The 14,813-nt window shown below is 37.8% G+C and overlaps 2 protein-coding genes across 2 annotated transcripts; both read left to right on the top strand.

The window, feature by feature from the left end:
• The first annotated feature begins 3,696 nt into the window (after window positions 1-3,696).
• Window positions 3,697-14,782, top strand: LOC121237561. The gene is made up of 4 exons (XM_041134355.1): window positions 3,697-4,249; window positions 13,008-13,214; window positions 13,759-13,839; window positions 13,926-14,782. The coding sequence occupies exons 1-4, from the start codon at window positions 3,773-3,775 to the stop codon at window positions 14,676-14,678; spliced, it is 1,518 nt and encodes a 505-aa protein (XP_040990289.1). The 5' UTR covers window positions 3,697-3,772; the 3' UTR covers window positions 14,679-14,782.
• Window positions 5,645-7,998, top strand: LOC121237646. The gene is made up of 2 exons (XM_041134488.1): window positions 5,645-5,723; window positions 7,408-7,998. The coding sequence occupies exons 1-2, from the start codon at window positions 5,696-5,698 to the stop codon at window positions 7,710-7,712; spliced, it is 333 nt and encodes a 110-aa protein (XP_040990422.1). The 5' UTR covers window positions 5,645-5,695; the 3' UTR covers window positions 7,713-7,998.
• Window positions 14,783-14,813: the final 31 nt, after the last annotated feature.

The raw sequence follows: 14,813 nt of genomic DNA, 5'->3' as shown, positions 1-14,813 counted from the left end.
GCCACGATATGTGGGTAGGATCATAATACACCAACATAGATATCACATTACTAGAGATATTTACAAGGTCTACATTGAAGCCGGGCTAATCCAAGAGCAAAATCCCCCCCCCCTCATTTCCCAGTAGGAGGGGCTTGCACAAAATAAGAGAAACTCAACATATTAACAATACGAACAATGTTATTAGTAGATAGTAAAGTTTCTGAAAGGAAAATAGCCTCAGGGTTATGGACCCTAATAATTGCCCTAAAGGATCTGATTGCATGAGGTCGGACAATACCTCAGCAATTTCATGCTAGTAGCCGCATGGAATCTTTGGTGGCAGTGAGGACCCTGCCACCTCAATTCTTGGATTCATGGGGAAGAGATTCAAAGTTTGAGTCTAAACTTTGTTACCTGAGGCCTTCAATTCTTGGTTCTGATATGGTGCATATCAGACTATGGTGGAGCTATTCTTTAAACTTTTTCTTTGCATCCTTTCCTTCTTAGCCTTTTGAGATGCCTTGATTTTTGCTGGAGTACCTCGAGAAGTTTCTGTCGCAGCCCCGATCACATGTGCTCCGGTTCCTTCCTCTCCGCTTTCAGTTTCTTCCACAGGTATGGTTGCACTAAGATAATGCAAAGGCCATCTTTTTCTTGTTTAGGGATTGTAGAGGAAAACCCTTTCAGGGAGAGAGTGTCTTGATGGGGGGCCTGGTAGGCTCGGGAGAAGGTTTGGATAGGGCTCAACTGAAATGTGTTAAAGGCACTACAAGCCTTGCCCGAGGGACTGACCAGGAGAGAAAGATTATGGTTGGGCTTAGGGTAGTCTGATGGGCCATTCTTGGTCTTGAGTTGAGAGATGATTTGTTTGAATAAAGATGAAGTGGGCTTGGGTCCATCTAAAAGGGGCTCAATTGGTTCATTTGGTTGGGTCGAAAAGGGGTAGGTATCATTGATGATGGGTGGGGTCAGATGAGACTTTGCTTCAGCAGACCAGATTGTTGTATTGGCTCTGTTGGTCCTGAAGGGGACACTAGGAAGGAAGGGGATCTTTTGTCTTGTGTCAAAATGGTTGGGATAAATGAGACATGTTTATTGATGGCGATTGTTTTACTGCTTTCAATTAATGGTACAGTTAATTTTTCCTGAAAGCTTTGATCGATGCCACATGAAGGTGAAATGGAATTGCATGGTTCATTTATCCCTGCTTCTAAGGGTTGACTCTCGGTATGGTGAACCGTGTCTTGTAAGTTTACCTTACTGCTGCTTGTTACTTCAGAAAAAAGTTGTTTGATGCAGAATTCTTTCTTGTTGCCCTTTTCAAATTGATGATAACTGTTTTACCTTTTTCGAGGTGCCCTATCTGGACATTCTTCCCTATTGCTTTGGTAATTCTTGGACGAACCTTTATGGAGGTTTCAGACGTTTCTCTGATTCTCACCAATGGAAGAGTGGGAGGGATTTGTTCTAGCTGTGGGACGAACTGTGGTTGTTCTCTCGGTGGTTCCTCTGGTCACGCCATGCGCCTTAGTTCTTAGAGGTATGCTCTCATCCAATGACAGAACCATGTCTCCTCAGCTGAACTGATGTAGATGGGGCAGGCCTGTTGAAGAGGGCACAATCTTCCACAACCGTAGCAAAATTCGGATAAACGCTCATATTTGAAGCTAATTTTAGCATGACTTTTATTAATTCTAGGCAAAGTGAATCCTTCATAAAGGGGTTTATCTGTGTTAATCTCCATCGTAATTCTTAAGAAAGGCCTTACACACATGTTGGGAAGATAAGATTGATCAATGTCAATTAAACGCCTTAGGACTCAGCATATTTTCTCAGCGTTATCTTCAGCGATCATTTCGAGGGGTAGCCCATAGATATGGATCCAAAAAGCAGAGTGTGAAAGGTCTATTTCCTGGAGACTAAGACTTGGAGGCCAATCTTTGAGCACCATATGATATCCTTTAAAATTCCAAGGTCTTTGGTGAAACACTCTATTCTTTTCTAGTGGGGAAGGAAAAGTGAAAATGAAAGTATTGGTTCCAAGGTCTTCGATGATGAGCCCAGGTACAAAACTCCAAACCGCACGTATAGTAGAATGAAAAGTATATTTGTTAAGAGCTTTGGTTGAGACCAACTTACCAATGAGAGCATGGTTTGAGATCTTTGTAACAGTCTTAGATGCCGGTACCAAGATGATGCCATCCCATATTAAAGCTTTCGTTTGTTCAATGAGCAGGTCGATGTTCGATTTGTCTTTTGTCATTACTAAGATGGGGTGGTTGAAAGTCGCAGAGGATTGGTTGGTGGAAGATGCTGGAGGGTGGATTAGAGAGAAGGTTAAAGGGAGGTTAGCTGGGGTTCATAAAGGTATAGACTACTAGAGGAGAGAAAGAACTCATCTTCAGAGAGAGAGAGGTGGTTGTTAGAGCCTAGTGAGTAAGAAGTGTGACTTATATTGTTTCCCATATGCAAGTTGTTACTTGCTTCCAATCCATTTGTGAGCAGTGATAATGTGCTATATATATGAGCTTGTCTACCAATATTATTTCAAAATAATAATATCATTAAGAAAGACACAAAAATCATCTAGTCCAAACTCCACTTAATATTGACGTACCAATCTCCTCCCAAAGACCTCATTGTCTAGATCACCGTGTTGCATAGAGAATGCTAATCTATCCTATGATATTCAGTATTAGATGATAAGAATAAATAATGTATAGGATCTCACATTTTTTTAAAATGAGAAAATTCTTATTCTTTTTTAATGGTTTTAGTGGAATTTCAATTGTATTATTGACTACTCAATATAGGTTCGTATGTGACTTGAGTCTTCTTTAAAAATTCAATTGTATCAGTGATTGATCTGTCCAATCCATGTTGTTTCTTTTTCTATTTTTTTAAATTATGTTCATTTTTTTAAATAATTAGTTTGCACCTATCTTTATTTTGAAAACTACTTGATCACTGATCAACTAGAAAAATTATAAAACTTAATTTGAAATTTATTTTATCATAGAATAAAATTAATATATCACATAAAGTAGCATTAATTTATTTTATACGATGGACTGTTTTGTTTAGAAAGATAATAAGAAAAAGTAAAATGAAAAATGATATCACACGAATACAAAATTTATGTGATTTGATAAAGTGCCTACGTTTATAAAATTGTAAAGAATTTTATTCTCTTTAAGTCGAATACACATTGTGACAATGCAATGAGCAGCCTACGGAATAGTATTATATATATATTTGAAATTTTTCAGGGGTTGATACCCAGGACCCTTAGCTTTATTAAAAATCTATTAAATATTACAATAAATTATTATTAGATGGGATCATTAAATCAAACTACCACGTAACAAAATGGGGCTCACACAAAAAGTCGAAAATCTTTTTCAGTTGATTTAACGACGTAACGTATCTCAATTGATTTTATATTAATGATCTGTGTCTTATCTAACCTAATTATTATAAATTTTTTAAATTTTAATATAAAATATAATTTTTATTTTAAAATTATTTTAAAAATATTTTATTAACTTTTAATTTTTATTTCACCTAACTTCGTCTCTGGTATGACATGTCACATATCCCATGCAAAGTTGTTTACGGGTTACAGGCTTACAGCTGCCACGTACTGACGCACAAGAGATAGTAAATTTTCATTTTCCTCCCATGCTTTATAATCCACCGGTTCATCTCTCACTCTCACTCTCACTCTCTCTCTCTCTCCTGCAAATGCAAGCTCCAAACCCCCTTGCTGATCTTCACCGTCATTGACCAAATGGGCAAAGCGTCACAGTGGTTTCGGGGTATCCTTGGCATGAAGAAGCAGGACTCCTGCTCTCCAGCTCCTACAGCTCCAAAACCTCCCAAAGAAAAACGAAGATGGAGCTTCGTAAAGTCACACAGAGAGAAAGACGACCAGCGCCAGTACCATACTACCAAACAACACAGCTACGAAACGACGTCAACAGCGGCAACAGGAAGAAGAAATTCGTGCGGACTGATGATCCCCGTCCATCAGGAGTTTGGCGCGGTGGATCCCAACAAGCACGCGATCGCTGTGGCGGCCGCGACAGCCGCCGTGGCGGAGGCTGCTCAGGCGGCAGCTCAGGCTGCTGCGGCGGTGGTCAGGCTGACCAGCAGCGGGAGGTGCGCCAGCAACACCTCGGCTTACGGTGGCGGGAGCCAGCTTATTGGGGCTCGTAAAGATCAGTGGGCTGCTGTGAAGATTCAGGCTGCTTTTCGAGGGTGTTTGGTCAGTATTCGTTTCTTCTTCTCATTAATTCTCGTTTCATATTATTATTCCGTTATTCTTTTCTTCCTCGAATGCTCATTCTCATCTACATGATTGGCCGATGAATTCACGGGATTAGTTCGAAGGATTTACGTTCAATTAATGCCTGCCGTAATCGATAAAAGATAAACAGTACGTGTCTATCATCGTGGCTTCGTCCGACCACTTGGGCTTTGCATCGAAAGGACGTTTCTTTCAGCAAAAAAAAAAAAGGTTGTCGAGCAAAACAAAAAAGGCGTTCTCAAGCACGTAGCTTTTGCTAGTGATTTCAATTCCTTCAAGATTCGAGTTTACTCTGAAGAAAAGAAACTAATGACTCCTGCATGCCACGTCGTTTCTATGGACCAGAGAGAACCGTTTTATTTTTTGGGGTATCTGAGGGTACCAGTTACCTTGCAGGGTAAAATGTCGCTTCCAAAACGGTTGTCGTCTTCCTCTTTGTCCGCTGCGAAGCCTGCACTATTCCAAATTCCAATTCACCCGAGAGCTCTCGTTATTTTTGTCGTTTTTCCCAAAACCTTATTACCTACAAAACCTTGCGCTTGTAAATGTAGCGTTCGCGTTTTCCTAATACATGCAACAGCTGGGGTGGGGCCGTACCCTTAACCGATCTCCTCGATTTTTGCTGCAAGTTTTCTGCATTTCATACCCAGAGTCACCCCTCTATACTTTCAAATTAATGTTTTTTGTTGGGTAACTATGATTCTTAGGTTATCTTGGAGTGAAAGGCAGTGTTTAACATTTCCAGACACGCGACGCACGCATAAGCACGTAACCTTTGGTCCTACAATGTGTTACCTTAATGCCTAGGGGCTTCATCATGACTTTCTCGGCATAAAAGTTGGGTTTGTTGGGCACTTTAATGTTTCATTAGAAGTGCAGAAACCATGGTCAGAGAGTGCATGGACTTTTTTGTTTCTGACTATTCGAGCGTGATCGATGCGGCTAGTGAGATGTCCTTGTCTTCTACATGTCATGGCTTTGAAAATTATTTCCTTTGGCGCCTGTTTTACGTTTGAATGTTCACGTGACTCGTGTTAGAATATTTTAAATATGAGCTTCATTTGATTGCACATTTTATAAAACAGGTTAGACATATATATAGCTCACAATGATATTTTGTTTTAACCCACTAAGTTGAGTGATCATTTGGGGTTTGTTGCACCTTAGTAATATAGGATTATATCCTATTTATATTGTGGTATAATTACGTATGTAGGCCTGGAAAATCAAGGGTCTTGATTATGGAATTTTTATAGACCCATATTAATTTGAGTCTTTAATGGGTGGACTCCATTAGTTTTCTTTTATAAGAGGCTAGGTCCCTCTTCCTCTCCATATGTCCATTAGCTTGCCCCATTGATAGCTGATAATTTGTGAGGAGCAAGGAGGAGAAGATCTACCTATATGCATTCTGCAAACATGGCTTCCGCAGGTATATTTTCACCATTTTCGCTTTCAGCATTGCTATCTTAGATTTTGATTTCTAGCATGTATTTTCGTGTGTTTTTACATATGGTATCAGAGCATCCATGCTAGAATTAGAATCTCAGTTTTTGTTGTTCTGTTTTCGGTTTTATTTTCTTTATACAAATCGATCGCTCAAAATGAAATGTGTAGGATTTATTTGTCGTAAATCTTCAATCTGGTTGGGTTTTTATTTTCTCTTCATTGCTTCCGCAACTTTACTGTTATGGTTTCACCATTTATATTTTTGTTTTAATTTTCGAAACCAATTTTGGGCAAGAAAATCGTATTTCATAATCGATTGATCAAACTCATATCAAGATCGGTTTTTTGGAATGCTATTTACTTGTTTTAGATGTGTTTAATCGATGCTTAGTTTTGGTTTTGAGTTTTTACAAAACTAGGGTTAATACCCATTTCAAAATTTGATTAATCTTCCTTAAATATAGATACCCATTATTTTAAAACATCATATATGTGTTTTTCGGGCACTATATATTGTTTCCCCTAAATTAATTTTAGTTTTTGATCCAAGAATTGCAAGAAATTGAGAAAAATCCGTTTAAAAACCCGTAGACCAGGTTTTCAGACCCGCGACCCGCTTGCAGACCCGGCTGGAGGTTGAAGATGAATTCACCTCCAGCCAGAACGTTACCCACGCGCAGCAGGCGGCGCGTGCGGCGCGTGTAGCACAGTGAACAATGTTTTTTCTGGTTTTCTTTTTCCAGTATTTATGTACTCGCCCTAGTATATCTATATATATTTTTTGAAAATTTTTTGTAACATCATAAGACACTGTTTTATATTTTTGAATATTATTTACACATTTTTCTGTGGGCTACAGTGTACTGAATATTATAATATTTTTTGTGGTGAATAGTCAGTATCTTATATGATCTGTGCATATGTGTACTCTCTCTCTCAACATGTTTTAGATGCATGTTAATTTTGTGACTTGTTATAAGTATTTTGTATATATATGCTTTCAAAATTCATATTTAATTTTAGACATATCTATTGTCTTATATGTTTGATCTATTCACACTGTTTTAGTATCACAATCACATTTGAATTCTAACTTTGATTGTATCAAGTTGATGATTATTATTATCATTTTGAGATTGTAATTCATGGGCATTCAGATTATCCTTATTTTTCCTTTAAATAAAATTTTTGAAATATTTGTGGGTGGTAGCCGCCAAAGTGGCACACTCATTGATATTTAAAAAAAAAAAAAAAAAAAAAGGATATCTTTGTTTTTCCTAATTTATTGCACATAATATCTTGCCCAAAGGTGTTATTGTGTGTGACATTTTAGAAAATGGTGTAAATTAGTTAATGAGATTACATTAGTCTAGAAATTTCCTTCTGCCTAAAGGTGATGGTATTTTGAAACTGATGTGATTTTATTAATTAGTTTTGTGATATGTTTTAAGAGTACCTTATAGCATGTTGTTTAGTCAGCTCAAAGGTGACTTTACAATGATGCACCAAGGCTCTTACCGTAATGAAGCTCATATGGTTCCGAGCTTAATTATGGATTGTCTAATTAATAGCTCATATTAATTAGAAAGATTTGATATCATCTATTGACTGCATGCTATCTATTTGGATGATAATTAAATGAAATGTACTATTTCATGTTTCCACAGTTTTGAGTGCCTCCTCTATTTCAAGTCAATTATCTGCTATTGAAACTTTGACTGGGAATAATTATGTGAGATGGAAACGAGACGTAGAAATTGCTCTTGGTCTTTTGGGATTGGATTTTGCCCTGGAAGACGAACTTTCAAAACCTACTGATAAGAGCACTACTGAATATGTGGCTGAATATCAAAAGTGGGATAGAGCAAACAGACTTTGTTTAAAGATTATCAAACGTTCTATATCAGATTCCATTATGGGAGCTATTCCTGACAATGATAGTGCTAAGAAATTTTTGGGTGCCATAGGATAAAGGTTTGTTGAATCCGATAAAGCTGAAACTGGAGACCTGATGGATAGACTGATGAGTATGAAATATGATGGTTCTAGTGGAGTTAGGGAGTACATTATGAAAATGATACATATATCCTCTAAGCTAGAAGCCCTCAAAATTCTCATTGCTGAGCCTTTTCTTGTTTATCATGTTCTTAATAGTCTTCCTAGCCAATTTAATCAGCTAAAGGTAGCTTACAATGCTCAGCGAGATAAATGGGATTTAAATGATTTGATAGTAGTATGTGCCCAAGAGGAGTGTAGGATGCGTCATGAGACTGTTGAAACTGTGCAATTAGCTTTTCAGCCACAACAAAACAAAGGGTCCTTTCATAATCATAAGTCCAAGTTCCATAAGGGAAATAAGTCACATCGAAATCAGCACAGTAAAAGGTTTAAAGGTCAGACTTCTGGTGGTCCTAAAGAAACTATGAAGAAAAATGATCAATGTAAGTTTTGTAAGAGGAAGGGTCATTGGTAAAAGGATTGTTTTAAATTTAAAACTTGGTTGGAGAAGAAGAAGAAGAACTCGGCAGGTACCTCCTTGGCCTTAGTTTGTTTTGAGTCTTCTTTAGTAGATATGCCTTTAAATTCTTGGTGGATAGACTCAGGTGCAAGTATTCATATTGCGAATTCCTTGCAGGGGTTCGTAAGCAAACGGAGGCCAAGTGAGAATGAAGTGAGCTTATGTGTTGGGAATGGAGTTCAAGTGAAGGTCGAGTTTATAGGAGTAGTAAAGTTATCTTTGGAGCCTGGTTTTTCTTTTGTTTTGGAGAACACATTTTATGTACCGTCAATGTGACGGAATTTCATTTCTATATCAAAACTTGATGAATCTGGTTTTTCTTTGAAGTTTGGCAATGGAAAAGTTGAATTGTTCTATGATTCTCGTTTGGTTGGAAATGATCTTTTGTGTGATGGTTTATATAGAATGTCTTTGGCTTCTTTTGGTGAAGTTTCTTGTGTTACCAATGTAGCGAAGAAAAGGTCTTTAATCCGTGAATCATCTTCTATGTTGTGGCATAAGAGATTAGGACATATTTCAAAAGAAAGAATGGAGAGATTGGTAAAAGTTGAGATACTTCCCTCTCTTGATTTTTCAGATTTTAACACATGTGTGGACTGTATAAGAGGAAAGTTGACTAAATCCACAAGAAAGGGTTCTACTAGGAGTGACGGTATTTTGGACTTAATACATACCGACATTAGTGGACCTTTATCTTCTACCATATGTGGGAATAAATACTTCATAACTTTTATTGATGATTTCTCACGCTATGGATATGTTTACCTGATTAATGATAAATCTCTAGCTCTTGAGAAATTTAAGATATTCAAAATGGAAGTAGAAAATCAATGTGGGAAAAGTATTAAAGTTGTAAGATCTGATCGAGGCGGCGAGTATTATGGGAAATATGATGAGTCTGGTCAAAACATGGGCGATTTTGTAAAATTTTTACAAGGGTGTGGAATAGTGCCTCAATACACCATGCCAGGAACACCTGAGCAGAATGGTGTCTCTGAAAGACGAAATCGAACTCTAAAGGACATGGTTAGGAGTATGATGAGCAGAACAAATTTGCCAGAATCTCTATGGGGTAAAGCTTTGAAAACTGCTATGTATATTTTAAACAGGGTTCCTAGTAAAGCTGTTTCAAAAACTCCTTTTGAATTGTGGACAGGCCGTAAGCCAAGTTTGGCTCATTTCAGAGTTTGGAGGTGTCCAGCTGAGATTAGGATTTATAATCCGCTTGAAAAGAAACTAGACCCAAAATCTACTCCTGGTTATTTTCTTGGGTACCCAGATAGATCAAAAGGATATAAGTTCTATTGTCCTAATCGTGGCACCAGAATTGTTGAGTCCATTACTGCAAAATTTTTGGAAAATGATGTTGGTGTCAGTGGGAGTTCTGTATTGAAGGAGTTATTTGCTGATCCTAATCCAGTTGTTGTTCCAGTTCCCGTTGTACAGGAAAGAGCTGTTTCTCTGCCAATTGAGATTGTTAGTGAAGAACCTGAACAACAAGAAGAAATTCCAACAATAGTAGAGTCATTTTCTGAGCCACAAGTCAGAAGATCTCAAAGAGAAAGAAGGTCTGCATTGCCTAATGATTACATTGTCTATTTGTTAGAAAGTGATTTTAATATTGGACATGTAGTTGATCCTGTTACTTTTAAGCAAGCCTTGACATGTCTTGAGTCAGATAAGTGGTTTAGTGCTATGGAAGATGAAATGAATTCTATAGAAAAGAATAGAGTTTGGGAACTTGTTGAACTTCCTCCAGATGCTAAAACCATTGACAACAAATGGATTTTTAAAAGTAAATTAGACTCGAAAGGGAATGTTGAACGAAAGAAGGCAAGATTAGTTGCAAAAGGGTTCACTCAGCGGGAAGGCATTGACTATAATGAAACATTTTCACCAGTTTCGTCTAAAGATTCTTTTAGAATTATCCTGGCACTTGTGGCACACTATGATTTGGAGCTTCATCAGATGGATGTAAAGACAGCATTTTTGAATGGAGATCTTTATGAAGAAGTTTATATGAGACAACCTGAAGGTTTTGTTGAGAAGGGAAAAGAGAACTTGGTTTGTAAGTTAAATAAATCCTTATATGGCCTGAAGCAAGCATCTCGACAGTGGTATTTAAAGTTTGATGAGGTTGTAACTTCACTTGGTTTTGTTGAAAATGTAGTGGACCAGTGTATATATCGCAAGACCAGTGGGAGAAATTTTATTTTTCTTATTCTGTACGTAGATGACATTTTGTTTGCCAGCAGTGACTTGGGATTACTTCATGAAACAAAGAAAATGTTATCTGCTAATTTTGAGATGAAAGATCTGGGAGAAACTTCTTTTGTCCTTGGCATTGAAATATGTCGTGATAGAGCTCGTGGTTTGTTGGGACTTTCTCAGAAAGCTTATATACGACGTGTACTGCAAAGATTTGAAATGCATAATTGTGCACCTGGTGATGTACCCATCATAAAAGGAGATAAGTTTAACAAAACTCAATGTCCCAGAAATGAACTTGAAAGGGAATCTGTAAAGAACATACCATATGCTAGTGCTGTGGGGAGTTTGATGTATGCTCAAGTTTGCACTAGACCAGATATTGCCTATGCAGCTAGTGTTCTTAGCAGGTTTCAGTCGAATCCAGGGCAAGAGCATTGGAAAGCAGCTAAGAAAGTTATGAGATACTTGAAGAAAACTGAAGGTTACATGCTCACATTCCAGCGTTCAAATCACCTTGAGGTGGTAGGCTACTCAGATTCTGATTTTGCTGGATGTCAAGATGATTTGAAATCGACCTCAGGTTATGTTTTTATGCTTGCTGGGGGTGCTATTTCTTGTAAGAGTGTTAAGCAAACTTTGGTGGCATCTTCTACTATGCAAGCTGAATTTGTGGCGTGTTATGGAGCTACTATCCAAGCTGTTTGGTTAAGGAACTTTATTTCTGAACTGAAAGTTGTTGATTTCATCTCGAGGCCAATTACTATTTATTGTGATAATAGTACAGCGGTATTCTTTTCAAAGAATAATAAAAGTTCTAGTGGATCCAAGTACATTGACATCAAGTATTTGGTGGTCAGAGATAGAGTTAAAGAAGGGCAGACAAAGATAGAGCAAATTAATACAGAGGCGATGATTGCAGATCCTTTGACTAAGGGACTCGCTCCTAAAGTTTTTAAAACACATGTTACTACTATGGGTATTGTGGAAACTTTTGATGTTTTTGGTTAGTGGGAGTTACTTATGTAAAAGGAACTACGTTTTGGCTTGATCCCTTTACAGGGTACGTAGGCAACCCATTTGTTTTAGTGTGCAGCCCTTTTCCAATAAAAAAATAAATAAATAAATCTCCCCTATTCATATACTAATTTTTGAGCATGCATTTGGCTTATGTCTTTTATTATAATATCATTATGATCTCGAGATATATGGGCAAAAGACATAAGATGAGTCTCTTTTAGAGACATATGGCTTCATTTTGAAGCATTATGAGGACTGATATGAATTAGCACAGTTTTTGATCACATTGGTGCTAAGTTCATACTACATACTACCACATTGGTCGGAGGATGGGGATCCATGTCAATAAGGATATTAGCATTTGTAGCTGTGGAGTAGTCTTACATCGTTTAAGTGGTGTAACGATTTCCATGTTCGATGTTGATATTCTTGTTGGACCGGATCATGTTTTCTAAGGTGCTATCATTTGAGCTATGTATTTGTGTGGCCACCTATGTAGTCTAACCCGAGAGTCATTTTTCAAACAAGTTTTATTTTATAGCAATCAATATTTGCCCAAGTGGGAGAATGTTAGAATATTTTAAATATGGGCTTCATTTGATTGCACATTTTATAAAACGGGTTAGACATATATATAGCTCACAATGATATTTTGTTTTAACCCACTAAGTTGATTGATCATTTGGGGTTTGTTGCACCTTAGTAATATAGGATTATATCCTATTTATATTGTGGTATAATTACGTATGTAGGCCTGGAAAATCAAGGGTCTTGATTATGGAATTTTTATAGACCCATATTAATTTGAGTCTTTAATGGGTGGACTCCATTAGTTTTCTTTTATAAGAGGCTAGGTCCCTCCTCCTCTCCATATGTCCATTAGCTTGCCCCATTGATAGCTGATAATTTGTGAGGAGCAAGGAGGAGAAGATCTACCTATATGCATTCTGCAAACATGGCTTCCGCAGGTATATTTTCACCATTTTCGTTTTCAGCATTGCTATCTTAGATTTTGATTTATAGTATGTATTTTCGTGTGTTTTTACAACTCGATCTACCCCAAAGCTATTATTTGGCGCCATAACTTTGAAGATCAGTGCCTCAATTTTGAAGTTCTTCGGTGAACCAATGTGGTTCTATAAAATAAAATTGTTCATTCTTTATAAACATGCACAAGATCTTCTCTACAAGCAATGTGAGAATTACTCCTCAACATCTTCCCTTACATGCAGGCCAGTATTTTTCCTAATCCTTGTCACGAGATAAGTAGTGTGGGCCCTTATTTGTCTTGTAACATGCTCTGATACCATGAAAAAATTCATGGGCCTAACTCATCTCACAAAACCTATTTTATAAAAGATGATTGTTTATTCCTTATAAATATGTCCGAAACCTTCTTCACATGCAATATGAGAATTACTCCTCAACAGTTTTCAATTGTCGCCACCTTTGATTTTAATGATGTGCTCAATTATTCAATAATGGTTAATTTGCTGAGTCGCTTGCCCTGATGTTTTGAAGGCTAGGAGAGCGTTGAGAGCATTGAAAGGATTGGTGAAGCTTCAGGCACTGGTTAGAGGTCACATTGAGAGGAAACGGACAGCAGAGTGGTTACAGAGGATGCAAGCATTGCTGCGAGCCAAGGCACGTGTGCGTGCCAGTCGGGCTGGCCAAATTTCAGAGTCGTTGCATTTGAGTAGCAAGTCTTCTCACCTCCAATATCACATTGTAAGAAAAAGTCACGTTTTTCTCTAATACATGAGTTTTACACTTCGGTTCATTGGATTCTTCTGTTTTGCTCCTCTCAACGTTTCTTTAACTTAATGCTCCTCAAAAAGTTACTTTTATGAGTGTCGCTTTAAAGGTTCAATTTAATTTAATTTAATTTTTTTTAGTAAAGTTGTAATGTGCTTGGGCTGGTGGAAAGTGAAGAACTTCACTTCAAAGCTTTAACACTTTTTCACCTTTTAATAATAACTTCCTTGAGACAGGTGGTTTTTGCCTCCTCTAGACACTCTGCCTCCTACGCTATTGATCATAAAAGTTTGATTACTAGATCAAGTTAATTGCTACGTGGTCATTGGCATGCCGAGCACTATGGTGTCGTACAATTTCTCAGTGCAATCTAAAAATTTACACACTTTCTAATATCTTTTGTGAATTGAGAACAACATGTGACCAGACACCTTCCCGTGCGTGGTTGATTTCTCTTAAAGTATCTTATATTGATACTTGCATCAGTTGTTCATGTTTACTGTAATTATATATACAGGGTCCAGCAACCCCTGAAAAAACTGAGCATGTAATCAGACGCAAGAGTACTACAAAGTATGATCAGCCACCAACACTCAAGGTATGTTCTCGGTCCCTCTTTTTGTCTTTTTCTTTCAAAACTCCACACATGGCCTATGTACTGATGTGTCATCCCTACAAATGCAGAGAAATGGCTCAAAATTAAACAGTCGGCTTGTTGGAGATCAAGACAAGGCACTATTGGGTCGGAATAGGTCTGACAGCCAGAGTGATGAACAGTCATGTGATCGGCGGGGTTGTTCAATGAGGACTGGCACCATGGATGATGAAAAGACTGATAAAATCCTTCAGATTGATATGGGAAAGTCTCACTTCACAACCAAACGCAACAGCCTCTTCCACTCTTCTCATAATGTTATGGCCTCTGATCAACACAGCCATAGCTTTACGATTTCGAAGGACTCAACTGCCCATCAAACTGTTTCAAGTCCATCTTCTTTTGAAGTCCAATCTTTAAGCCCGTTGAAATTCTCTCTGCAGGAAACTGATCAAGACAGCTCTTTCCACACTGCTAATAATAGCCCACAAGTCAATTCTGCATCATCTAGAGGTGGTGGTTCAACAAGAAGCCCCTTCACTCGCACAAAGAGAACTGATGTCTCAAGAAGCTGCTTAAGTGGTTACTTGGACCACCCGAACTACATGGCTTATACAGAATCCTCGAGGGGCAAGGCAAGATCCCTCAGTGCTCCTAAACAAAGACCACAGTATGAGAGGTCTAGTTCAACAAAGAGACATTATGTTCATCATGCCTTTGGTGAATCAAGACTAATGAGTGCACCAAAGGACCCTAATTCGCATGCAGACTTCGCAAGTAAAGCTCATCCAGGATCTGGTCGCTTGGACAAGCTTGGGATGGCAATGGGTCACAAATACTAATGTGTCTATATAGATTTGTTTTCTTGGCCTTTCATCTAATTTGGCTAACTGTTGTCTTTAATTAGTACGATATTCTGAATGTCAAGTGCTCAAGTGATCTTTCATGTTTGGGTTTTCCTGATTTGTTTTAAAAAT

Source organism: Juglans microcarpa x Juglans regia, chromosome 6S, assembly GCF_004785595.1.
Source record: "Juglans microcarpa x Juglans regia isolate MS1-56 chromosome 6S, Jm3101_v1.0, whole genome shotgun sequence".
NCBI classification, from domain to species: Eukaryota; Viridiplantae; Streptophyta; class Magnoliopsida; order Fagales; family Juglandaceae; genus Juglans; species Juglans microcarpa x Juglans regia.
The sequence above is the reverse complement of the archived record's forward strand: the minus strand, read 5'-3'. Positions and strand labels throughout refer to the sequence as shown.

Bases quoted from the DNA above. Each gene is read 5' to 3' on its own strand.
- LOC121237561 (XM_041134355.1), top strand. From the start codon at position 3,773: ATGGGCAAAGCGTCACAGTGGTTTCGGGGTATCCTTGGCATGAAGAAG. The intron at 13,215-13,758 runs GTAAGAAAAAGT...TTATATATACAG, and splicing joins CTCACCTCCAATATCACATT to GGTCCAGCAACCCCTGAAAA. The intron at 13,840-13,925 runs GTATGTTCTCGG...CTACAAATGCAG, and splicing joins ATCAGCCACCAACACTCAAG to AGAAATGGCTCAAAATTAAA.
- LOC121237646 (XM_041134488.1), top strand. From the start codon at position 5,696: ATGCATTCTGCAAACATGGCTTCCGCAG. The intron at 5,724-7,407 runs GTATATTTTCAC...ATGTTTCCACAG, and splicing joins TGCAAACATGGCTTCCGCAG to TTTTGAGTGCCTCCTCTATT.